At 42.2% G+C, this 26,749-nt stretch overlaps 3 protein-coding genes across 4 annotated transcripts in view; 2 read left to right on the top strand and 1 right to left on the bottom strand.

The window, feature by feature from the left end:
* LOC106572619 (inter-alpha-trypsin inhibitor heavy chain H6) overlaps positions 1-11,051 on the top strand; it is a 41,572-nt gene extending 30,521 nt beyond the window's left edge. Inside the window, exons 11-18 of one of the 2 annotated variants that reach the window (XM_014146963.3) lie at positions 8,160-8,192; positions 8,498-8,515; positions 8,692-8,733; positions 8,874-8,897; positions 9,011-9,061; positions 9,149-9,262; positions 9,491-9,892; positions 10,029-11,051. In XM_014146963.3, coding sequence (XP_014002438.1) covers positions 8,160-8,192; positions 8,498-8,515; positions 8,692-8,733; positions 8,874-8,897; positions 9,011-9,061; positions 9,149-9,262; positions 9,491-9,892; positions 10,029-10,288 — 944 coding nt within the window. In that variant the 3' untranslated portion in view covers positions 10,289-11,051. The remainder of the gene's footprint in view (positions 1-8,159; positions 8,193-8,497; positions 8,516-8,691; positions 8,734-8,873; positions 8,898-9,010; positions 9,062-9,148; positions 9,263-9,490; positions 9,893-10,028) is intronic. The other variant, XM_014146964.3, reaches the window with a different exon arrangement.
* An 83-nt stretch (positions 11,052-11,134) lies between these two features.
* On the bottom strand, positions 11,135-19,345 carry LOC106572620 (rab GDP dissociation inhibitor alpha). The gene is made up of 11 exons (XM_045696288.2): positions 18,758-19,345; positions 17,817-17,924; positions 17,510-17,609; positions 17,034-17,168; positions 16,674-16,872; positions 16,372-16,503; positions 16,044-16,143; positions 15,514-15,685; positions 14,947-15,091; positions 14,337-14,391; positions 11,135-14,217 (listed from the first exon to the last, which is right to left on the bottom strand). Exons 1-11 carry the CDS (start codon positions 18,800-18,802, stop codon positions 14,065-14,067), a joined length of 1,344 nt encoding a protein of 447 aa, XP_045552244.1. The 5' UTR covers positions 18,803-19,345; the 3' UTR covers positions 11,135-14,064.
* Positions 19,346-20,836: 1,491 nt separating this feature from the next.
* LOC106572621 (V-type proton ATPase subunit S1) lies at positions 20,837-25,490 on the top strand. Its single transcript, XM_014146966.3, has 10 exons — positions 20,837-21,009; positions 21,293-21,419; positions 22,058-22,132; positions 22,331-22,524; positions 22,653-22,690; positions 22,834-22,919; positions 23,114-23,358; positions 23,712-23,765; positions 23,978-24,209; positions 24,426-25,490. The coding sequence occupies exons 1-10, from the start codon at positions 20,885-20,887 to the stop codon at positions 24,639-24,641; spliced, it is 1,392 nt and encodes a 463-aa protein (XP_014002441.1). The 5' UTR covers positions 20,837-20,884; the 3' UTR covers positions 24,642-25,490.
* The last annotated feature ends 1,259 nt before the right edge of the window (positions 25,491-26,749 follow it).

Here is a 26,749-nt window from a genome sequence, read left to right as displayed (position 1 = left end):
CCTCTCTCACCTGTCCATCTTCTCATTTGAATTCCATGCTGTCACTTGTCATCTATCGCCCACCAGGTGCCCTTAGAGTTCCTCAATGAGCTTGACACCTTGATAAGCTAATTTCCTGACAATAGCTCACTGCTCTTTGTACTTGGTGACTTCCACCTTCCGACATCTGCCTTCAATTAATTTCTTTCCACATCTCCCTTTCCCCTCCTTGCTTCTTGACCTCACCTTTTCACAATCCCCTCCAACTCACAAGGCAGGCAATATGCTTGACCTCATCTTTACTTTGTTTATTCCATGTGTAACTCTGTGTTGTTGTATGTGTCAAATTACTATGCTTTATCTTGGCCAGGTCGCAGTTGCAAATGAGAACTTGTTCTCAACTACCCTACCTGGTTAAATAAAGGTGAAATAAAAAAAATAGAGGCTGTTTGCCTACTAATCTCACTGCAACCCCCCCCCCCCCACAGGTCTCTGATCACTAATTTCCTTTTTCCTTTTCTGTCTCCTTTCCTCCAACCCTAACCACTCAGCCCCTACCCAGATGGTCATGCGCCTTCACAATCTTCTCTCTCTCTCTCTCTCTCTCTCTCTCTCCCACTACTCTCTCCTTTTCTATCTTATCATCTCTCCCTTCTGCTAAATCCTTCTCTACTTTCCTCCCAGCCGGCTCGGCCCTCCTCTCCTGCTCCGTGGCTGGGTGACTCATTGAGTCTCCCTCCTCCCTATCTGCGAACAACTTTGTCAACCACTTTGGAAAAAAAGGTGGACCACATCCGCAACTCATTCACTCAGCCTATTGAGTCCACTGGACTCACTCACACAGAACTACCTTACGCCTTGACCTCTTTCTCCCCTCTCTCTCCAGATGACAGAGAGGGGCGAAAGCGCCATTGAGCAAATCAAAGATGGTAGCCAATCAGTCTGTCCGTTTGTATGTGTGATCCTTGAGATCAAAGTTTTAAGAGTTATGTTTTAATGACTCTGATCCTGTTTACAGAAGCAAATACTTTTGATGTGAAGGTGGATGCTGTATATAACAATTATTTTTAGATCTGTCTCTATTTTACGAAATATACTTCCGATTGAAAAGGCCTTTATTTTTTTCTACACCTTTCTGGAGTTGGAACTCGCCGAGTCAGGAGCATCTGTCTGCTCGCAATGCCTGCTACGCGAGCGCAGGTGCGCACTGAAGGCTAGGAGCGGAGAAGTGGTTATCAGATTGGAAAACCTAATGCACCTTGGGCGGTGGGAAAATCTACGTTCTACAGTCGTGGCCAAAAGTATTGAGAGTGACACAAATTAATTTTCACAAAGTCCGCTGCTTCAGTTTGTATGATGGCAATTTGCATATACTCCAGAATGTTATGAAGAGTGATCAGATGAATTGCAATTAATTGCAAAGTCCCTCTTTGCCATGCAAATGAACTAAATCCCCCAAAAACATTTCCACTGCATTTCAGCCCTGCCACAAAAGGATCAGCTGACATCATGTCAGTGATTCTCTCGTTAACAAAGGTGTGAGTGTTGACGAGGACAAGGCTGGAGATCACTCTGTCATGCTGATTGAGTTTGAATAACAGACTGGAAGCTTCAAAAGGAGGGTGGTGCTTGGAATCATTGTTCTTCGTCTGTCAACCATGGTTACCTGCAAGGAAACATGTGCCGTCATCATTGCTTTGCACAAAAAGGGCTTCACAGGCAAGGATATTGCTGCCAGTAAGATTGCACCTAAATCAACCATTTATCGGATCATTAATAACTTCAAGGAGAGCAATTCAATTGTTGTGAAGAAGGCTTCAGGGCGGCTAAGAAAGTCCAGCAAGTGCCAGGACCGTCTCCTAAAGTTGATTCAGCTGCAGGATCGGGGCACCACCAGTACAGAGCTTGCTCAGGAATGGCAGCAGGCAGGTGTGAGTGCATCTGCACGCACAGTGAGGCGAAGACTTTTGGAGGATGGCCTGGTGTCAAGAAGGGCAGCAAAGAAGCCACTTCTCTCCAGGAAAAACATCAGGGACAGACTGATATTCTGCAAAAGATACAGGGATTGGCCTGCTGAGGACTGGGGTAAAGTCATTTTCTCTGATATATCCCCTTTCTGATTGTTTGGGGCATCCGGAAAAAAAGATTGTCCAGAGAAGACAAGGTGAGCGCTATCATCAGTCCTGTGTCATGCCAACAGTAAAGCATCCTGAGACCATTCATGTGTGGGGTTGCTTCTCAGCCAAGGGAGTGGGCTCACTCACAATTTTGCCTAAGAACACAGCCATGAATAAAGAACGGTACCAACACATCCTCCGAGAGCAACTTCTCCCAACCATCCAGGAACAGTTTGATGACGAACAATGCCTTTTCCAGCATGACGGAGCACCTTACCTTAAGGCAAAGGTGATAACTAAGTGGCTCGAGAAACAAAACATCGATATTTTGGGTCCATGGCCAGGAAACTCCCCAGATCTTAATCCCATTGAGAACTTGTGGTCAATCACCAAGAGGCGGGTGGACAAACAAAAACCCACAAATTCTGACAAACTCCAAGCATTGATTATGCAAGAATGGGCTGCCATTAGTCAGGATGTGGCCCAGAAGTTAATTGGCAGCATGCCATGACGGATTGCAGAGGTCTTGAAACGAAGGGTCAAAACTGCAAATATTGACTCTTTGCATCAACTTCATGTAATTGTCAATAAAAGCCTTTGACACTTAAGAAATGCTTGTAATTATACTTCTGTATTCCATAGTAACATCTGACAAAAATATCTAAAGACACTGAAGCGGCAAACTTTGGAAATTAATATTTGTGTCATTCTCAAAACTTTTGGCCACAACTGTACACAACGTCTACCTGTGCTGAAATGCCTCTAAAACCCGACATTATGTATCTGTTACTGTGCCTGCTCTTTACTCAATGCCATCATGGATTAAATAGGCTGAATGATCAATGGGTGAGTGAATTATCTTCGCCTTATGCCCTACAATTTGCAAATGCTCCGAGACCATGTCAATACCACCAGGAACTTGGTCTCTCTCTGCAATTGCATTTGTACCACTCTCAAACGCAACTGGACCTACACTTGATGGCATACTTCCAAAATCTCAAACTATTGAATGACTTTTTTTCTGTGTCTAAAGACTATTGACAATGGTGCTGGCTCCGCCAAGTCCTCACGCATTGGGCAACAGATATATTGTTATGCTTTTATTGTTGATCTCTGGTAACGTGCGACCAAACCCTGGGCCCGTAGATACCATGCAATCTCTACCGACTCCCTATGATTTCAAAAACAGAGCAGGTTTTGGCCTCTTGCATGTTAATGTCAGAAGTCTATTTCCAAAAATAGACATGATTAGAATATGGGCCAAAATGACAAATGCAGACAATGGTTTTATCAGAAACTTGACTAAAGAAATCTGTGTCAAATAACTGGATGTCTATTGATGGGTACGCGGTTTTTAGAACGGATCGGATGAGTAAAGGAGGAGGGGTTGCAATTCATGTTAAATCCGAGTTTAACACCTCTGCAATTCTTTCGATTACCAAACACTTTGAATTGCTTGCGGTTAAAGTGAACGCAAACTCAGCAAAAAAAGAAACGTTCTCTCACTATCAACTGCGTTTATTTTCAGCAAAGTTAACATGTGTAAATATTTGTATGACCATAACAAGACTCAACAACTGAGACATAAACTGAACAAGTTCCACAGACCTGTGACTAACAGAAATTGAATAATGTGTCCTTGAACAAAGGGGGGGTCAAAATCAAAACTAACAGTCAGTATCTGGTGTGGCCACCAGCTGCATTAAGTACTGCAGTGCATCTCCTCCTCATGGACTGCACCAGATTTGCCAGTTCTTGCTGTGAGATGTTACCCCACTCTTCCACCAAGGCACCTGCAAGTTCCCGGACATTTCTGGGGGGAATGGCCCTAGCCCTCACCGTCCGATCCAACAGGTCCCAGACGTGCTCAATGGGATTGAGATCCGGGCTCTTCGCTGGCCATGGCAGAACACTGACATTCATGTCTTGCAGGAAATCACGCACAGAACGAGCAGTATGGCTGGTGGCATTGTCATGCTGGAGGGTCATGTCAGGATGAGCCTGCAGGAAGGGTACCACATGAGGGTGGAGGATGTCTTACCTGTAATGCACAGCGTTGAGATTGCCTGCAATGACAACAAGCTCAGTCCGATGATGCTGTGACACACCGCCCCAGACCATGACGGACCCTCCACCTCCAAATTGTTCCCGCTCCAGAGTACAGGCATCTGTAATGCTCATTAATTCGACGATAAACGCGAATCAGACCATCCCCGCTGGTGAGACAAAAACACTTTTTGCCAGTCCTGTCTGGTCCAGTGACGGGGGGTTTGTGCCCATAGGCGATGTTGTTGCCGGTGATGTCTGGTGAGGACCTGCCTTACAACAGGCCTACAAGCCCTCAGTCCAGCCTCTCTCGGCCTATTGCGGACAGTCTGAGCACTGATGGAGGGATTGTGCATTCCTGGTGTAACTCGGGCAGTTGTTGTTGCCATCCTGTACCTGTCCCACAGGTGTGATGTTCGGATGTACCAATCCTGTGCAGGTGTTACGTGGTCTGCCACTGTCCGTCCTGTCTCCCTGTAGCACTGTTTTAGGCGTCTTACAGTTCGGACATTGCAATTTATTGCCCTGGCCACATCTGCAGTCCTCATGCCTCCTTGCAGCATGCCTAAGGCACGTTCACACAGATGAGCAGGGACCCTGGGCATCTTTCTTTTGGTGTTTTTCATAGTCAGTAGAAAGGCCTCCTTTAGTGTCCTAGGTTTTCATAACTGTGACCTTAATTGCCTACCGTCTGTAATCTGTTAGTGTCTTAACGACCGTTCCACAGGTGCATGTTCATTAATTGTTTCTGGTTCATTGAACAAGCATGGGAAACAGTGTTTAAACCCTTGACAACGAAGATATGTGGAGTTATTTGGATTTTTACTAATTATCTTTGAAATACAGGGTCCTGAAAAAGGGACGTTTCTTTTTTTGCTGAGTTTATATAAGGACTCCCACATCACTGTAGTCGGCTGCTACAGACCGGCTTTGGGAGAAGCCCTAAACTCTCTTTCTGATGTCCTGCACAAGTTAAATGACTCTGAATTTGTTTTTTTATGACATTTGAACTGGGACATGCTTACATCTGTATCGGACTCTTTTTAAACTGTGTGACTCTCTGAGTCTCGCTCAATTAATTAATGCGCCGACAAGACCAAATCTCAGAGCACCTAACAAATCTCTATTGGACATTATTCTAACGAATACCCCTCACAAATACACATCGACTGGGATATTCTGTGATGATTTCAGTGATCACTGTGGAATTGCTTGTGTTAGAAATACAACAATAACCAAAGCCAAACTCCGTTATATTTTTTAAATATATTTTAGACAGTTTGATGAGCAAGCGTTCTTACATGATCTGTACCAAAGTATTGACCGAGTAAGTCTGATTCCCGATGTTGACACTGCCAGGGTCAATTTGTTTTTTGTTTTTATATAAAATTTGTGTCCATTTGTGATAAGCATGTCCCTTTGAAGAAATTTAGAATCAGTGGAAGGGACAATCCCTGGTTTTCAGATAACTTAGCAGAATTAATTAGAAAGAGAAATATCTCTTGGGCTCATGCTAGACATACAAATGCTCATGTTGACTGGGCCTCCTTCAGAGTGCTAAGAAACAAATGCACAGGATTGATCAGGAAGTCCAAATCAGATTACGATTTAAATGCAGTCACAGAGAACCTAAACAACCCTACCAAGTTCTGGAAGCTAATCAAATCAGTGTCAGGTTCTAATGTATCCTCTGGCCTTCCTGTCCATTTAATGATGGATTCTAATGAAGTGAAAGATAAAGCCGATATTGTAGGGGTTTTTAACAAGCACTTCATATCTGCTGGTTCAGTTTTAGATAATGGTGGGGCCCAGGCCTCTAATGTAAGCTCTGTTACAGTCAACTATGATATAGGCCCTCATGTGAACCATTTTAATTTTGAGCCTGTTTCTTATACTGAGGTCTATAAAGCACTAAAGGCAATAGACACAAAAAAATGTGCAGGTCCAGACAACCTGGACCCCTACCTCTTAAAGATAGCAGCTGGTATTATTACTTAACCTGTGGCTCACATTTTCAACTTGAGTCTCTTGACCAATTCCATACCCGGTATTTGGAAATCAGCTTAAGGGTGGCGATCCCTCAGGACACTAGTTATTAGCATCTATCTCCAAACTCCCTATCCTGGCCAGTCTATGAATCCCTAGTGAACTCACAGTTAAAAAAACGTCTTAATTGAAAAGAACATACTGAGCGGGGTTCAGTCTGGCTTTAGATCGGGACACAGCACCACAACTGCAGCTATGGCAGTGGCAAATGACATTAATGCACTTGATAAAAAGTAACAGTGTTCTGCTCTGTTTGTGGATTTATCAAAGGCCTTTGATTCAGTTGACCATGAATTGTTGCTAGCTAGACTCAGAAACATTGGTCTCAGTGAAGAGGCAGTAAATTAATTAGAAAGAGAAATATCTCTTGGGCTCAAGCTAGACATACAAATGCTCATGTTGACTGGGCCTCCTTCAGAGTGCAATAAAATGCAAATTAATTACTTAAAAATCATACAATGTGATTTTCTGGATTTTTGATTCCGTCTCTCACAGTTGAAGTGTCCCTATGATAAAAATTACAGACCTCTACATGCTTTGTAAGTAGGAAACACTGCCGATTTTGCAGGTTATCAAATACTTGTTCTCCCCACTGTATATGCAGATGATACAGTCATATATTCATGTGCTCCTTCTCTGGTTCAGGCTGTTGAAGAGCTCCAGACTGCTTTTCAGTCAATGCAGGCCTCCCTTTATGGTCTCAAACTGGTCTTGGATGTACAAAAAAAATAATTCATGACCTTTACCAGAGCTGGAACTCTGCCAGAGAAGGTTAGCATTGTCACATCTGGTGGCTTAACCATTGAAAAAGTGTCATCCTACAAATACCTAGGTATTTGGTTGGATGACAAGTTGTCCTTTAAAATTCATGTGGATAATCTTGTGACAAAGCTTAAATTGAAACTGGGTTTTTATTTTCTTAAGGCTTGCTTCCCTCTTATGGCTAGAAAGAAGCTTGTTCAGGCCACTTTTCTCTCTGTAATGGATTATGGTGACTTGTTATATATGCATGCAGCCTCCTCTGTCTTACAGAGACTGGACTCTGTTTATCATGTATCCTTGCATTTTATAACAAATGCCAAGTCACTCACCCACCATTGCACCTTATACCAAATGGTAGGTTGGACCTCACTTTATATGTGCAGAAAGATGCATTCTTATGTGTTCATCTACAAAGCCCTTTTCAGTAAACTCCTACCTCTGTAGTCTGGTCTCCTTCACCACCAGCAGTTACCATACCTGGTCTGCTTGGTGGTTGCTACTTAAAGTCCCCAGGACCTTCACAGTATTAGGCAAGACTGCCTTTTCTTCTTGTGCACCAGAGGCATGGAATAGTCTACAATCCATGCTTTATCTAGATAAGTTAATTCAGTGGCAATAACATAAAATATTGATGGGAGACTTTGTTACGGAGGAGTGTAAATGCTTTTTTTTTAGGCTGGATCATGTTGTATGTTTTAATGATGTATTGATTGTTGCTGCGTTCTTGGCCAGGTCTCCCTTGAAAAAGAGACTGGGTCTCAATGGGCTTTTCCTGGATATTTTTTTAATCTTTTATCCTGCAACGAGTGAGGTCTGGCCACCCGACAACCTGCCTGCTCGACCCCATCCCCTTCTCCAGACCATCTCTGGAGACCTATTCGTCACTTCCCTCATCAACTCATCCCTGACCACTGTCTGCGTCCCCTCTGACTTCAAAATGTCTTGAGCTGCTCCCCTCCTCAAGAAACCAACACTCGATTCCTCTGATGTTAAACTATAGACCTGTATCCCTTTTCTTTCCAAAACACTTGTGTGCTGTCTCTGATCAACTTTCTCGCTCTCTCAAAGATCTTCTTGACTCTAACTGTATGTCGCTCTGGATAAGAGCGTCTGCTAAATGACTAAATGTAAATGTACAATCAAATGCACCACAGGCACTGTACTATCAATCTGCTTTTAGTTGTGAAATGTTCCACTTCTCTCCACCAGATGTCTCTACTTCCATTCAGCTCCATAGAAAAGGTGAAAATCTTTTTCTCTATCTAGAACCTAAAAGGTTTCTTCGGCTGTCCCCATAGGAGACCCCTTTGAAGAACCCTTTTTGGTTCTAGGTAGAACCCCCATGAGATTCATGTAGGACCTTTTACACAGAGGGTTCTACCTGGAACCAAAAAGGGTTCTCCTTTGGGGACTGCTGGAATCCTTTTGGAAACCTTTTTATGTAAGAGTGTGCCAGTAGATTTAATCATTCTACTGCACAAAATATATGAAGTGATGAAGTGGTGCTTTAAACTGTAATCATTTTTTTCTCCGGGGTCTTCCTTTAGATATGGAGGTGGTTAACGGTGAGTTCTCTCTTACTTCCCTGCCATGAAAAAGAGATTCACTGTAACATGAATGTTGTATATTAAAATCTGTTTCCCCGATAGAGATTCTGATAACACCCTCGCCGTGAGCTGGTCTGGGGGCTATGTTTTAACTGTCTGGTGTCTAATGATGTCCGTCTGATTTCATCTTTCAGATTATGATGCAACCTACGACTATGACCTCGACTATGACTCCTGTAAGTCATAGTTGATAGATGTATATACATAAATGTGTGTGTATATAACTGTTTAGTTGTGTTGGCCATGTGGATACTTTGTATGTTTCTAAGTTGATACAGATGTTTAACATCTTTTTGGGGAATTTGTATGTTTACAGGGGATGAATCAGCATCAAATCCTCGTAAGTATTTCTATGTAGTCTAGCATAAGATGAATGTACTTCAGAGCCAGGCTCTGACCTGTCATTGGTTTCAGTGCTTCAGATAGATGAGATTGACACTGTTGTCCTTCCAGGGCCGGGCCCCCCCTCCAGACTGAGCTCTGTCAGAGTCTTCTCCTCTTCTGGTAAGGCGCCTACACGACATAACGTATGACTGAAAGTGAATGTTTCTCACCTGTTTTTCTTAATGTCCAACATGTTTTATTCTGAAGTTGATGGAGACCCTCACTTTGTGGTCCAGCTCCCTAAACTGAAACAGAATCTGTGTTTCACGGTGGACGGCAGGGCCAATGATGTACTGAGACTGCTGGAAGACCCAGAGAGAGGTTAGTCAGCACAGACTACCAAGACAAGTCCAGAACTCTCACATTATATTACTGGCATGCAATTTCATTTTAGCAATGTGCCGTATAATTTGAGAAGCACACTGACATTGTATAGGAACAGAATTGAATGGGAATTAATTAATACGAACACATTAATCCTGTTAATGCTGCCATGCATATATATATATATCTCACACACAGTTAACCCTTGCCTTCCTCTCGCTTAAGGTATCATGGTGGATGGTCATTTGATGTGGGCTCCGTCCAAACAAGATGTCGAAGACCGTTCCCGTACGTACTTTGACCAGATAACCATCTCCACCAGGGGCGGGACAGGTGTGCTGGGCGCCATAATGATCACCCTCTCATTGGATGCCGTGGTGGTGGAGGGGGAGGGGCGGGACACCCTACACACCAATCAGGAGGGATCTGTGACAAGGCAGGGCGTGATGGTTTCCATGGAAAGCAGAGATGACTTCCATCAGAGCTGTTGGATCGAGCTGACGAAGAACATTCATTTCCTGGTTCTCTTCCACCACTACAAACAGCCCAGCTACCTGCAGATGGCACACCTCGGATTCTACATCACTGATGGACAGGGCCTCTCTCCTTCAACCAAAGGCCTACTGGGTACATTCCTTTATCCCTCTTAAAGTACTTTCAACTGGTTTCTTTGTCTTTTTGCACCTGACCCTAAAGCCCCTGCTGTATAAAGGGATTTAGAAAAATATGTAATGATTTAGTGATTGTTCTCTTGTCCCAACAGGCCAGTTCCAGCATGCTGACATGCGTGTCACGCTGATGAAGGACCCTCGTGACACACTGCGTCAGCCCAGTAAAGAGAGGGTGCTGTCCAGGGGGGTGCTGAGGTGGGGGGTGATACACATGCCCGTTACCCTACAGGACAAGACCCTGAAGGACACGGTGAGGAAAGGTCACCTGGGAAGTTGTTGGGTCGTGCCCAAGGCGCAGGTGGAGAGACTGCTGGGGCATCCCTACCAGAGCTATGTGGTGGATCACCTGTAAATACTCACTGGCTCTTTTCAAATGTCCACCCTAGCACACTAGTTAGAATACTATACATGCCTAATACATTGCTTTATATTAAGTGGTATGGAGATTGGAACCGAGACACTCATCTAGCTATCCCCTCCACCTCAAAGCTGGGTAGCTCAGGCCATGGGAAACTCTAAGGACAAACAGCACTGGGACTAGGGTGCTGCTGGCTAGCCTTCAATACCAATGTCACATAGTGAGTTATTACTCTCTGAGAGCACAGGTAGCAGTGTGCACGAATGCATATTCATGATTATGAGAGGAAAAAGAGAGACAAATCCGAGACAGAGAAAAGAGAGGGCAAAAGAGAACAAGAGACCGATACAAAGAGAAAAATAGTGAGAGACAGAGGGAGAGTCCTGTAAGTATGATGAGGTAATTCACACAGGTGTCAGACATGAATAAATAAAGGAGATGGGATGATGTCATTGCACCAGTCCTTTCTGAAACAACAATAGTGACAGACTTCTCCTTCTGCCGTTAACATTGCAACAGCAAGATCTTAATTTTCTGTATACTTCTGCAGACAAATGCTGTTTGATCTTCACATACAGCTAATTCCAAACTCCACTTCACAGAAATCATGTTTCATAAGTACTTTTATAATTCCAATGTTATAACAAATATATTAATAGATGATTTGAGCAATGTGGAATTTAATAAAGTGTCAGAGTTGTGTATATACAGTATGTATATTCCTAGAATGACTAAATCTTATAAATTGTCTATGGAACTCGTTTTGGTCTTATTGGGATAGGTAGTTTTACACAAAATATTTAGTTCTGTTAAAACACATTGACTCTCAGACACTTTGGATTTGACTTTTCAGGTTTGCCATGTGCTTTTAATTTTTTTCTATCATTTTGTTCATAGTTTAATTCATTTTATTTGTTACACAAGACATTGTTCACATACTAGTGATCAAACAAAGGACTGTAAGTTGTTTACTTCTCCGTCTGCCCTATGTTTCGGCAATTTCAAGGGATGTCATCAATAATATTAGTCAAAGGCCAAAACTCTTAAATGAATACAGTAAACCACATTTTAGGCTTTCTTTTAAATAAATAAAGAGAAGACAGCGTCTGGTGTCGAGGAAGGGGAAAAATGCCCAAATATAACTAGCTACGCTTGCAGAGTAAACTCAACACTATTCACCAAGGTAACATAATTCCAGTATGAAATTCACACAATGTTTAAACAGTGCACAGTCTGAAACTGTAGAAATGAGTCTAAAAGATGACTGGACTGAAAGGTTAACTGAACCCTATGATTGAGGACCAGACTGTTGCTATCGTCTCACTGTCCTTCATCACAACCTGTTATAAGACCTGTTAATGTTTAACCCATGTAAAACTGTAATAACCACTAAATCAGGTCAAACATGATACAACAAAACTAAGACAATGAAGTCGGCATATATGCATCACTTTGAGATCAGTTATGATAATATAACAAACTAATAGTAGAGAAGCATATTCAGCATTACCTTCCATCACCATAACGTCAGTGAAATCAAATAAATTAGCATTGTACTAAGACACACAAAGCCACCCCAAATACGTAAAAACTGAGGCGTTTAGAGATATGAGGGACTACATGAAGGGATAGGCAATAATTCCCACTAACGTCATCCATGTTACTGTAATCATATTTGAAGGGAAATGTTGTGGCATTGCTGCCCACAATTGATATGTACTGTAAATAACTAACCAAGCTGCAGATCCAAACCTCAAAACAATGTCATGCCTGGAAACATATAGATGAAGAGAACACGCGTAACCTTAAAGGTTCAGACAGAATGGAGGTTAAGGGTTTCTACAATGGAGGAGATTCACATTAGGGCCCAGCCAAGTCCACAGAACCCCAGGATTTACTAGACCATAGAAATAGAATGACTAGAATTTCTGAGATTCTATCGCTGTTATATTAGACTGTGGGTGGTAGTTAGTGGAAATACAATGTTCACAGTTAGCAGTCATGAAAGACACAAGACATTTGCAGCATCAAGTCAACCAACTGACATCAATAAGCAGAGGAATGATCGGCAGATAACATTGTTTTTAAATATACTGAAATTATTTGAGAACCCAAACATATTGGATAAGACCCCAAATTAAGGCTTAAACCAAGTAAAAGCAATTGGTTCATACTCTGGGGAGGCACTTCATATCGAGGCCTCAGAACCTTTTGTAATGGTGCATTCTGTTAAGTGTTTTACATTTTGGGAGTGTCCGCTTTCCCCTCCACTTGCTACTGTAAGGTTGCCTAGCAGGAGTCCAAAGGGAATTTGTCTCTCTGTGTGACATACACAACAAGGGTTAGTTAGACCACAACAATGATCTGGAGCTACCTTTCACTACAAGCCGAGAGTTCAGTCTTCCTTCTTTTACACAAAAGCAATACTTTCCTGATCTCAAATCTGTGACAGTCCCAAACTACATTCGTTTTTATCACCTTGCTCGTCGTATCTCAACATGTAGTGATTGGATTTCCTATTTGAGTACAACTCAGTGCTATCCTTGGGACGTCCCTACCCTAAACCTAACCATAACCCTTACCTAACCTTGACCCTTACCTTAACCATTTTCGACTTCAATGGGGTGACATCAGTTGGGACATCCCAAGGACACTGTTTAGACTTTCTCATTTCATGAAAAATGTATTCATGTAACCTCACCAACATGCCTAGCCTCCAGACAGACCCTCACTGTAACCGCCCTCTCTCACTCTTCTACACAACACATTCTCTTTTCAGTTTGACATCAAAGTCCACTTCAGAGTACTACAGTCCATGTTTCCATTTCAAATTCAGTAAACTTCATAACTTCAGCAAGTGAAAATGCGCACCAAATGTTGAGAAATAAAAACTCTTAACAATGAAAAAATAACGAACGGAAACCATTCAAATCGTAACTTTGACATCACACAACAAACGGAGAACTAAAACGTGGTTTTAGGGACAACAGAACAGTTAGCCACCGGTTAGTTTAACTACTAGCACAGAGAACACAGCAGCACTGCAAAGTGAGCACTATCAGTTTGACAGAACAGCCTATTGATATTATAACTTTTCATTTTAAAACATTGTCTGACTGAGAGAGAGATTTGCCGAAAAAAGAGCAGTTGTCTATGTAAATAAGTAACACAGGTTAAATAGTAGGAAGAGAACAGGGTGAAAGCAGGGTTGACAGGAGGGAATGATCAGTGTGAGAATGGCCCAGCCTTCAGAACGCTGCTGCGTCATCATGTTCTATGTGCAATACTACTGTGTATTCATGCATGTCGAAAAGTGAAAAGGCTTTTGAAATTGCAACAACAATGAATCGGTCTACCTCTAATGATCATAGTTTAGACGTAGATTAAAATGGAATGAGAGACCATATCAACTCTGCCTTTCAGTTAGAGATAGGGAATGTGAGTCTTGGAACAATGTGCTGTGTGTGTGTTTTAATTATGTTTGAGTATGGAGACCTCAGAAGGAGGGGGAAAAAAGGAGGACAACCGGAAGGCAGAACCTCCCTGTCTACTCTAGAACCTTCTAGAACTCCCCTGAACACTCCCACCATCTCCCATATAAGGTACCCTACCCAGTACCCTGCCCCTACAATCTGTAAATGATCTAACTCGTTACCCGTTGTACTCTTTACCCTGCCCTCTACCACCTCATCCATATGTTCTGCCTTCTTCCATTAACCCCCTCTTCTTTCCCTTCTCTGCCCCGCCCTCTCCCTGATGCCCCTCCCTCCTCATTGCTCATCCTCCCCAAACACATCGTTCTGTTTGCGTTTCATGTTCTCAAAGTCAAAGTCGCTTCCGGTCATACGCTTGTAGATGTCCTTGATGTCGTTGCAGGTGGTCTCGAAGTGAGTGGTGGCGTCGTAGGCCGACGAGGCAAATATCTGAACGAGACATAAAATCACACCAATTAATTTTCACTCCACTGCCTTGTCCTAAAACATGTCTCAGAAAGGTGGTGTTTTAGCAATATAGGAGGTATATCTAGATGTGTTTGACTCACCTGACTCTCAGTACCGTCGTCTGTGGGCTCATAGAGGTCACTGAGGGACACAAACCTACAGATAAAGAGGGAAGACGTCAGTTATTGACTTACAAAAGCATCCTTACTGCTATTCATTTTATTCATTTGTAATAGCACACATCGTACAAGCTGAGTTTTGGACAGTGATGAAACAACACAAGATACAGTATAATATATATAAATACATAATATGTAAGTCGCTCTGGATAATAGCATCTACTAAATGACTAAAATGTAAATGTAAATTATAATATATGCCATTTAGCAGATGCTTTTATCCAAACGCGACTTAGTCATGCATGCATAAATGTTATGTATGGGTGGTCCCGGGAATTGAACCCACTTTCCTGGTGTTGCAAGCACCATATGCTCTATCAACTGAACTACAGAGGACCAAGACAATCAGAGAAGTGGGAGGGAGAAGAGGAGGGAGTAGAGAGGAGGAGAAGATAGAAGGAAGAGGGAGAAGACAGGAGGGAGCAGAGAGGAGGAAGAGGGAGCAGAGAGGAGGAAAAGGGAGAAGAGCGGAGGAAGAAGAGAGTAGTAAAGAGGAGGAAGAGGTAGTAGAGAAGAGGGAGTAGAGACACACTTCTGGTCAATGGGCTCCAGCAGCTCCAGAGCAGGCTCTATCTCAGCCTCAGGCTCGTTGGTCTCCACAGTGGTGCTGACAATGGCAATGTACTTCCCCTGGGCCGCCACATTGTGGGCATAGGAGATCATACACACGTAGATGTCTGGAGGACAGAACACAAGTTAGATCAGTTTAGGGATAAGGAAAAGAGGGTTTGTGATATATGGCCAATATATCACGGCTAAGGACTGTGTCCAGGCACTCCACGTTGCGCTGTGCATAAGAACAGCCCTTAGCCGTGGTATATTGGCCATATACCACACCCCCTCGTGCCTTATTGCTTAAGTATAAAATATGCCTGACAAATATGTTCTGTGGCAGTCACTTTGCTTTTCTGATATCTAATTGTGTATTTGATTGAGATTTTACAATTTTACTTTTCTGGACTATTCCAGACTTTTTCATTCTTCAACAACACTGCTATTGTACTTTATGTGAGGTTAACTTACTGGTAGAGAGAACATCTGACAACAGGAAGTCAGAAACATCCCATCTTAGTAAACCTGTATTTGGTCCACCCCTCACCTGACTTGCGGTTGACCTGGTTCTGGGGGATGATGATCTGACAGGAGTTGGCGTCGTTGGTGTCCTTGATCGGGTGGCTGAGGATACAGATGACCCTGATCACCTGACCTGCCTTACGCACGCGGTCCTGGATGTAGCTGGGGTCACAGATCAGCTGTTTGCACCGAGCCACCTGACAAGGGAAGGACAATATAGAAGACAACAATGTCAATCTAACATACTGTACTTTCTCTCTTCTACCAATTGTATATGTGCAGGTATTGTTCACTTTTCTTCAGTGCATTGACTACGTTACTATAAGGTAAAGAGATTAGATCTTATAGACATATTAGATTGTGATTTTATTTATAGTTTAGAGTGATTTTTATAGAAAGATTACATTGTGATTTTATAGAACTGATTAGATTGAGATTTTATAGATAGTTCATATTGTGATTTTATAGATAGATTAGATTGTGGTTTTATAGAACCGATTAGATAGATTAGACTGTGGTTTTATAGAACTGTGGTTTTATAGATGGTGATTTTACCTCTCCCTCAGACTTCACTCCCACCACATGGCCATCCTCCATCACTATCTCCTCCACTGGTTTGTTGAGCATGTAGGTTCCTCCATAAATTGCACTCAACCTAACAATGTATGAGAGAGAGACTATGAATTATACTTTATTATAAATATGCTAATAATATGCTAATACACAATTGAAGACATTTTACATTTACAATTTAGTCAGTTATCTTTAGCAGACTCTTTTATCCTTATCCAGAGTGACGTAAGATCAGAATTCAACATGCACAGCTTTGTCTTACTAAAGAAAGGACATAGAGATTTAGGGATTACAAATGTAACATACAGACCTGGCAAATCCTTGAGGCAGCTCCCCCAGGCCATAGAGGGGGTACAGGTAGGGGCTTTTCCCATATCGGGCCAGGGATTCACTGTACAGCTTGATACGATTGATGGTCTCCAAACAGGGCACATCAAGGTAGCTGGAGAAAGGGAGACACATGATCAATAGGAGTCAGGGTGTGCATTGAGGACATTCAAATCTCCTCAATGCTTTTCAAAGCATTAATTTGGAATTTCAGTTTACTTCCTGATAGGCCCTGGCCCAGGCTAAATCTTATTAGCGAATAGTAATCAATCTAAGTGCTCTTACTCGTCTGTCCTGTAGAGGGCCAGGGCGTGGCCAGTGAAGTCGACAACATCCTGACCCAGGTCAAACTTCTTGTACACATCTCTCATGGTGGTGACTTTGGGGTCGACGCCCTCGAAGGTCTTAGGGTCGTTCTCGTCAAAGTTGGCCACAAACACGAGGAATTTCCGGAACCTTCTCTTCTCAAACATACCCATAAGATCTGGAGGACACGTGACAAAAACAAAAGTGAAAGCTCTACCTCATATATGACACTATACTGTATATATAGCAGGAAAACGTTAATAAATGTCAACTTTGATGGTTCATATAGCAAACTCACAACACAATCTAAAGTACAGTTTACTGTATATTCAAACTTACTTGAAGCTAGCGCCTCAGTCTCAGTTGAGGGCACCTTGTAGATCTTTCCTCCCTTGTACACAAAACTACCCTCCACTACTTTGAAGTCCAGGTATCGTGTCACTTCTGTGTATAGCAGCATTTTCACAAGCTGACCTGTTTTATTGGATTGTCAGACAGAAAGGATGGTTTTCATTTAATAACTTCAAGGTATCACCATGTTTCGTCAATAGCCATGCCATATTTTGCTTTATTGGTATCATGATGGCGATTTACATTTTTTCTTGGGTAAATTCTGCTTCCTAGTTATACTCATGATGTGGTGATGGTCTGCATACATGAATACATTGAGTAACTGAGCAACATGATTTATGATTGAGGCTATTGGTGTGCCGATTGGTTATGTATGTATCGACTGGTAACAGGAATATTCATTAATCTAATAGGTTTAATTGTATCTGTCATTTGCAAACAAAAAACAAAATCGCACAACTGACCATTGGCCATAAGAAATTTGGGGATGAGGTCCACGTTCCAGTCTCTTCCACGACCCATAGACTCTGGAGGGCTGTCAGGCAGTTCAAACCGCTTGTACAGCTGTGGAAGGGAAATATATGCACGAGTGAAAACATCAATAAATACACTTACAAATGAAGTGAAAGGAAAATACAGGAGAATGAAATATCTGAATAAAACCATGGAGGGCTGGGTGGGACTTTGGAATATATTAAATATGATTGAATATTTGAGTGGATATTGACACAAAATGATGACCATTAGATCCACAATGTTCTACGGCCTTACCTCTTCCAGAGGGGTGATGGAGGAGCTTTCACCTCCATAGTAGGGGTTCCTGTCCATGTGCAGAACTTTCTTTCCATTCACAGACATGATCCCAGAGAGGATGCATTCCTAAAACGCAATGAAAGGCAAAATATGAATCAACATTCGTATTAAAAAAAGCAATTGTGTGTGTGTGTGTGTATCAGGAGGGAGAGATGGGGGGGGGGGGGGGGGGGGGGGGGTAAAAGGGAGGGACAAGATGTACGCAAGCGCGAGCCGATGTCTGAGCCATAACAATAATACTGTGCTAATAACAAAAATAATACCATTCATAAAAAAAACGAACAATTGTAGTAAAAATAAAGAAAATACACTTTTTATCTCTGCATCTGCCACCCCAAATGAAATGAGTGTAGCGGATATTGTTCATATCCAGGCTAAATCATTAACTGTCTGCACTAAAAAAATATTCATTTTATGTATAATGTTGGCTTTGTCTTATTGTAAACTCTGTACACATGTGCCTCGAATATGGAACAGGGTGTGATGACTGAGGCGAGTCTACGAAACATTATACAGTACTAGGGTGAGGTTCTATTTATTTAAAACCATTCTCAGACCTGCGCAAATGCTGTTCAATGAAGGCCACTACACCATCACTCTGGGGCTACGCCTAAAGATGCTGCACAACGAATGAACAATGCATTGACAACACAAATGTATCCAAATAAATCGTTGCCTACTTGTATCCATTATTCAAATATATCGTATTAGCTTTGGGGCAGATAGGCTATTTACCATCACATTTTCCTAAAGTCAGCCAGGGATGCAGATGCTCCTATCAATTGCATTATTGGATGAATAAGAAAACATAGGCAAACTTCATAAATGTAAAGTTGAGTATGCTATATCACCAAGCCATGCCTTAATGTGAAGCAAATACAATTGATTAGACTACTTACCGTGAGTCCGGTGCCCAAAACGATCACATCATATTCCTCATCCATGTTGTATCACCGCCTCTCCTGTCTCGCCCTCTTTTGCCTTGTGAAATTTCAGGGAATTGGCAGGAAAGGAAACCAAGTGGAAGAACGGACGCAATTTGTCCCCGTTTCTTTTTAGCAAGTGTATGTTGGTTAGATGCCGTTTTAAGTTAGTATGTATTTATTTATAATCAGTTATAATTTGTAAGTGGAATATGGTCCACACTCTGTCACCGGCAAGAACGACCAAAGATGGCCCTAACCATGGAACGCTGTGGAACAGCAATGATGCATTCGCGTCGGAAAGTAGAGCACATCCCTTGCGTCTGCGCCTCACACTAAGGCTACACCCCTAGTCTCACAACAGACGAAACAGAGAAACCTCAAACTGTCCCTCCTCACATTTAAACAGTTATGTTATTGTATGCTTACGCTATTCATAAAAAGGCTAGATTTCTTCTTCTTCTTCTTCTTTTTTTATTTTTTATTTTTTTTACATTTTTCAATTATCTTCTATTGCCTGATTAGACATTAGATGTATTTTGTTTTCCCCTTCAGTCATTTTCATTGCGGTAGGCGCAGCAATTGCGGATGCAGTGGTATTCCTCCGCCAACACTGCTGTTATGAAAAGCTCAGAAGACTGATAAAAGCCTGAAAATAGTTACCGGTAGCTATGTCTTCTATGGGCCTAGTCAACTAGGCGTGTTTATAGGCTAAAAGTAACATCCGCGATGTAGACTAAAGAATAACATAATATTAATCTTGCTCATTATGTTGGCTACTTTGTGTAGCCTATTCATTGTGGCATATAAAAAAAACATTCATTTTAGCCATATAGGCTAATTCCTCCTCAAGATTAGACACATGAAAATGTCCAACTGCCTACTTATTTATACTATAAGACCACCATATTTGACTAGGTCTAGGGGCCCCCTACATATTGACCATATCGATGACTGACAACAACGAAAACGAAGGCCGGAAATATGCGCACGCTAGCTGTCACTCATATCAGCATTAATGTGACCTGCTCTGACGGTCCACTCAGGTCCTCGTTTCAGGACCAAGGAGAGCGCCGCAGGTTTCTCGAACAACAAAGCGTCCGGTTTACTTTAAAAATCCCATATTATTCAACAATATTCTGAGATTAGGCCTAATGAGGGGTCTATAATAAATAGCCTTTCAATTACTTTATCAGATGTTCACAGATAGACAATTGACAGGCCTACACAGATAGACAATTGACAGGCCTACACAGATAGACAATTGACAGGCCTACAATCAATAGGCCTTCGTTGCTAGGAATCAAAGGCTAATCATAACATAATGATTATATAATCTCACAGATCCTTATCTAATTTGATAAAATCTCAAATATTGTGGTGGTAAATCAATTGCAAAGTAATCTAGCTATTTTGGGATATTTTCTTCTTTGCCTACTGCAATTTGTTTTATTTCTTTGCAAAAAAAAGAAGCTTGATGTTGCATTTGTAAGTGTCTTTGCTCTAGGGCAGGGTAGGGGTGCGTTCCGTTCGTGACGGTTTACTTAACGACACGTTTCCCCAAAACAGTGCGCACAGTTCTTTAACAGCCTGAGTTAAATAAAGGTTTTATAAAACCATTATTTAACTAGTCAAGTCAGTTAAGAACACATTCTTATTTTACAATGACGGCCTATCCCAGCCAACCACCCTAACCTGGACGACGCTGGGCCAATTGTGCTCCGCCCTATGGGACTCCCGATCACGGCCGGTTGTGATACAGCCCAGGATCGAACCAGGCTCTGTAGTGACGTTTCTAGCACTGAGATGCAGTGTCTTTAACCACGGTACCACTCGGGAGCCCTATGGTATACACTTACACACTGAGGTATAATAAGAACCATATGGTAACTGCCCTCTGGGTGACCATAATTACAAGGTTTTTCAACTGGTCGTTCAGTCGAGTACCGGTTCCGTTGAATTCAACGTTGCACACCGTTCTGACATACTGAATGCAACCCAGGCTGCATGAGCAGGAACTGTTCCACGCACATGACAGTCAGCTGATTTAATGACGTCGTTTTACCCCACGTGACTTGGACTTTACGGAAAAACAAACTGACGATGGCAGGATCCGAGTCGTCAAGTAAAATGCGTACTAAAATGGCCTTTATTGCTCTTTTATTCGCCCTATTATCGACTGGAAGTTGTAGCAGTCCGGTACCACTTGTAATGTGGTCCAGTGAAGGGTAAATATGTATTATTCGTTTTAAAGCGAAGGGATTTTGAGCACTGCTAACTTTATCTATCATGCTACTTACTGTAAACTAACCAATCCAGCTGTATTGCTAGCTAGCATAGCTATACTCACTTTTATAAGACAACGTTATAATGCTCAAGGCATTAACTCCCTTTTGGATATCATTGTGTTATTATGCATTGCTAATCATTGCCGTGTTAGTTGTTGATTTGAGTAGTTAGATGTACTGTTATTCTATTGAGATAATATTAAGATGTTGTACATCTTTCCAGGTACACCTTACCACAGCATGCATCTCCCGCTGCTGGTCACATAATATCTCATGTCCAGCTGTTGGCCTACCTAAATTCTGCTCTGGGGTCTGCCCCACACAATGTGCTGCTCTTCCTACAGGACAAGGTCAGGCCTGATATTAATCATATAATTGTATTCAGTTGTACCACGTACAATTGTCTACTACTTGGCAAAGACTAGTTAAAGCTAGGTCACATAGTATGCAATGACCGTTTATATACTGTAATGTCAAAGCTGAATAGCCGACTGTGCTATTGCTTTAGGGATCAGTAGTGCAGAGCTTGGCCAGCTACAGTATAGTAACCCACTTGTGATGCCCTGCCCTGGTGTTTCCCACTCTGGTGTCCTGCCCTGGTGTTTCCCACTCTGGTGTCCTGCCCTGGTGTTTCCCACTCTGGTGTCCTGCCCTGGTGTTTCCCACTCTGGTGTCCTGCCCTGGTGTTTCCCACTCTGGTGTCCTGCCCTGGTGTTTCCCACTCTGGTGTCCTGCCCTGGTGTTTACCACTCTGGTGTCCTGTCCTGGTGTTTCCCTCTCTGGTGTGACAATGTGTCTCAGACCCACTTCCTCTTTACTTCTTCCTATTCTCAGACTGACCTGTTTCTGCAGGCTGGAATTTCAGATATGTAGTAATAATGAGACTAGCCATGTACATGGATTTTAGCTTATATTGTACTGTTTTTAATGAATCTCAAACTCTGTGAAGCAGATGACATTGTTGTTGATATATGCATTGTCTACATAGCTGAGCAAAGATGACTTCACAAGGTATGGAGGAGTTTTTGGAAACAAGCAAGACAGTGCCTTTCCTAACCTGGAGGTAAATATTCTGTCTTTTGAGGTGGGGCATGGTATTGAGATACTAATATGATCAGGGCCATAAATCATCTCAGCGTAGGAGTGGTGAATAAGATCGCATGGACAGTGGAGATCTAATCCTACATCAGCACTCCTACTTTGTGAATTTAGACCCGGATGTATGTTGACAACTCATTTTGACTCCATTTCTCTCCCCCAGTCTGCATTACAGTCATCGTCTTCACTGTTGGTGCTGCCTGCCCTGTCATGGCTAGGTGCTAGTGCGGTCCCAAGCCTGCTACAGGAGAAGCTGGGTGTTTCCCCACTCAGCGTAGACCCAGACACACTGGAGCATCTGCACCTCAATGCCTCAGGAAACACTCTGCTGGTTATCAACCTGCCATATTCTTCTGGGTAAAACAATTAAACCAAATGTTTCTGGAGTCCAGGGTTCTGGAAAAATACTTTTTGATTGATTTGTTCACAATCCCACAGTAACTTGAACATGTATTGTATACTAATGTTCTTTGATTATGTTCCAGTGCTTACCTGTCCTGTAAGGATGTCCTGCGTAACAATGGTACGTTTAAGTTATGGCCATTTATTGTTCTTGTCAAAACCTTGTTATTTTATGTATTGGTATGTATGTATTCCAAACTATTTCTGTGACTCAACAATGTGTCATGCAGTATGTCTGAGTGATGCATTTTTCTCTCTCCCTAGATGAGGTCATTGGTAAGGTTCTGAGCATCATGAAAGCCCAGAGTGTGCCCTACGTTGCCATTTACACTGGGCTCAAGCCCTCAAGAGTAAGAAACATAAAAATATGCTTAACAAATGCTTCTAATCTACACCATGTATCAGCACTTTTTCAGAATTGTAGTTTCTAATGTCTCCTCACCAGACTTGAAATAAAGTGGTGGTGTACTTTTTGTTATGTTCTATTCATCTTCTCAATAACGTTGTAGCTGTATTTTGATTGTGTTCTCTCCTTGCTCCCTAGGTGATTGAGGAGCCGTCCCTGATTGGCCAGTCTTCTATGAGCCGTTCCTTGCTGCAGGCAGTTGTGGATGAGGTCAAACCTCCTCTGATGTTCAATTCCACCAGAGGCCCTTGCATCATGCTCTGGGCTCAGAATCTAAACGTCAGCTTTAGTGACAAGGAATGGATTGATCTCGGGCCATCGACCTTTGCTTCTGGTGGCTCTGTGAGCACGTCTGGGTCCTTCTGTAATGAAACCAACTCGCAGTGAGCCTGATACTTTTTTTTTTTACTGTGACATGCCACTTTTTGCTATGTATAGCAGCAGTATAGTAACATCATTGATACTGCAGTATAGTGACATTATTGATACTGCAGTATAGTAACGTCATTGATACTACAGTATAGTAGCAGTATAGTAACATTGATACTGCAATATAGTAACATAATTGATACTACAGTATTGTAGCAGTATAATAACATCATTGATTAGTTGCCTTATGTTACATGTGTTGCATATTTTAGCACTATCAAATTACCCAGTTGTGTGTTGACCGCAATAGGGAATCAGAGCTCTGTGGTGGAGGATTTGGATATGAATCCTATTTTGTTTTTCTCAGGCTTGTCCTTGATTATGGGAGTTCTGTTTCACCTTACAATCCCTTCCGTCTCATGTAAGTATATAATGTTAACATTTAAAATAGTTTTTGTATTAATGAGATGCAAGTCAAATATCATAGCAGCTTATACCAACAAAGTGTACACCATCTGTTCCTATGACACCACCACCCTCCTCTATCTATATTTTCAATGAATGAACAGTTAATTCCTGGACCTTCCCATTCCGATGTCAAGTGTGAGGTTACTAGAGTCTTATCATTTCCAGCTTCTCCATGAGCCAGCGGCGCTATCCTGTGTCTGCACGGAACTGGTTCACCCTGGACACTGTGGAGTTGGTATTCAACACCCAAACAGCCACCTACAATGGCAGCCACGGAATCTATGCCCCGGCAGAGTACTCTTTCCACTGCCAGAATGTCAACAACTTCCGCAATGCACTTCTAGTGCCCCGCACTCAGAATGCCAACCAGTGGAGAATCCTCTTCACTGACTTCCAGGTACGAATGCTTGAATTTCAGCCACGCAAAGGCAAAGAGCCTTTCAATAAACAGGGTTTAACTTCGAGGGTTCTGAATTTCTTAGAACAAAAAAAAAAAAATGTATGCATCCTTTATTTAACCAGGGAAGTCACATTGAGCTTGACTCATCTTTTTCAAGTGAGCCCCTGCTCCAATCCATTGTTAATAATTTTGCCGGCATCTGTTTCCATCTAGATCCAAGGCTTCAGCATACTGAACGGGACAACAGATTTCTCCTATGCCAGTGACTGTGCTGGCTTCTTCACACCAGGGATCTGGATGGGCCTGATCACCTCTCTGCTGATGCTGTTGATTCTCACCTACGGCCTGCACATGATCATGCAGCTACGCTCCATGGACCGCTTTGACGATCCTAAAGGCCCCTCCATCTCAGTGCCTCAGTCAGAGTAATGAAGACGAGACAATGCCCCCTAGACTGCTCCCAGACCTGTTCATGCTGTCTTTCTTATTGTCATGTGACAATGTTCCCTCCACTTTGATTTGTTCAATAAATTCTATTGTCAGGTGCTTTAGCCACCTCCCATTCTGATTACCAGCTCAGCCTTCCCATCCCCTTAGCCTTTATTCTGTTTGTCTTACACAAACAGTCATTTAACAGATGCTCTTATCCAGAGCGACTTACAGGAGCAATTAAGGTTAAGTGCCTTGCTCAAGGGCATAGACAGATTTTTCACCTAGTTGGCTCTGGGATTTGAACCAGCTACCTTTCGGTTACTGGCGCAACACTCTTAACCTCTAGGCTACCTGCCGCCCAAGGGGGTACGTTCCATTACATCTCTTCATTTGCACTTGCCCAAAGAACTGCATAATGTACTGTAAATGCCTCCCTTTTCCCTTGATACCTAATCAGCTCACGCATGTGCCAATAAAAGGGGTTTGTTTGTACAAATAATAGAGGAAAGCTTTTGATGCCAATTCAGTGACTGAAATGTGATTGCAGCATTTTGTGGCACTGATTTTGGGTTATTTCGCTTGCATTGTAAGTTTCTCAGCTGTGTAATTTAAAGACTAATGCAAGAATTGCCTGTAAATATTAAGTTGAATTTATGTGTGCAGACTTGACGTTTGTGGGCGTTTGAGAATGCCTACCCTAAATATTGCTGTTGGAAATGCATAGTAGGACGAAATGTGAGAAAAGAATGCTGTGCAAATTATGCTTTGTTTCAAAAAGACAGTTTTACTCAATGCTGGCATTTTTTTCATTGACATCTGTGAAGTTGAAATAAAATGTCAAAACTATCAGTGCCTCTATACATACAAAATAGTGCTAAAATCCAATGCTTTGCCATTTTATCTTGACAGTGCATTCAGAAAGTAGTCAGACCCCTTGACTTTTTCCAAGTTTTGTTACATCACAGCCTTGTTTACATACATATTCAGACCCTTTACTCAGTACTTTGTTGAAGCACCTTTGGCAGTGATTACAGCCTCGAGTCTTCTTGGGTATAACGCTACAAGCTTGGCACACCTGCATTTGGGGAGTTTCTCCCATTCTTTGCAGATCTGCTCAAGCTGTCAGATTAGATGGGGAGCATCGCTGCGCAGCTATTTTCGGGTCTCTCCAGAGATGTTCAATCGGGTTCAAGTCCGGGCTCTGGCTGAGCCACTCAGACATTCAGAGACTTGTCCTGAAGCCGCTCCTGCGTTGGCTTGGCTGTGTGCTTAAGGACGTTCACCCCAGTCTGATGTCCTTAGCGCTCTGGAGTAGGTTTTCATCAAGGATCTCTGTACTTTGCTCCATTCATCTTTCCCTCGATCCTGACTAGTCTCCCAGTCTCTGTGCGGCCAGCTCCAGGAAGTGGTTCCAAACTTCTTCCATTTAAGAATGATGGAGGCCACTGTGTTCTTGAGGACCTTCAATGTAGCAGAAATGTTTTGGTACCCTTCCCCAGATTTGTGCCTTGACACAATCCAATCAAGTTGTAGAAACATCTCAAGGATGATCAATGGAAACAGGATGCACCTAAGCTCAATTTCAAGTCTATAGCAAAGGGTCTGAATACTTATTTAGATCAGGTATTAAAAAATATATATACATTTGTAAAAAAAAAATCTAAAAACCTGTTTTTGCTTTGTCATTATGGGATATTGTGTGTACGTAGATTGATGAGGAAAACAATTATTTTATCAATTTTAGAATAAGGCTGTAACATAAAATGTGGGAAAAGGGAAGGGGTCTTAATACTTGCCAAATGCACTTTTGTAAAATATTGGCCTCTTACACTATCCTTAAAATCCCACACCCTTCTTAAACGGGCCACACTGTCCAAACATTGCCTCCCAAAAAAACATTTTTGATTGTCATTATATACAGGAATATTGCATTATGGTCACATTATTCAATTGCAATAATGAAGTAAACACAAGTTAATTCTCATTCACTGAATGTGGAGAACAGAGCAGCCAATTATGTCAACCTGAAGTTCGCCGCCAAGAATTTGCATAATTTACACGCATCCATTCACCTGGTTACCATTGTTACCCGATAAGGTAAACAA

Source organism: Salmo salar, chromosome 15, assembly GCF_965601325.2.
Source record: "Salmo salar chromosome 15, fSalSal1, whole genome shotgun sequence".
NCBI lineage: Eukaryota > Metazoa > Chordata > Actinopteri > Salmoniformes > Salmonidae > Salmo > Salmo salar.
This window is presented reverse-complemented; position numbering and strand designations above follow the sequence as displayed.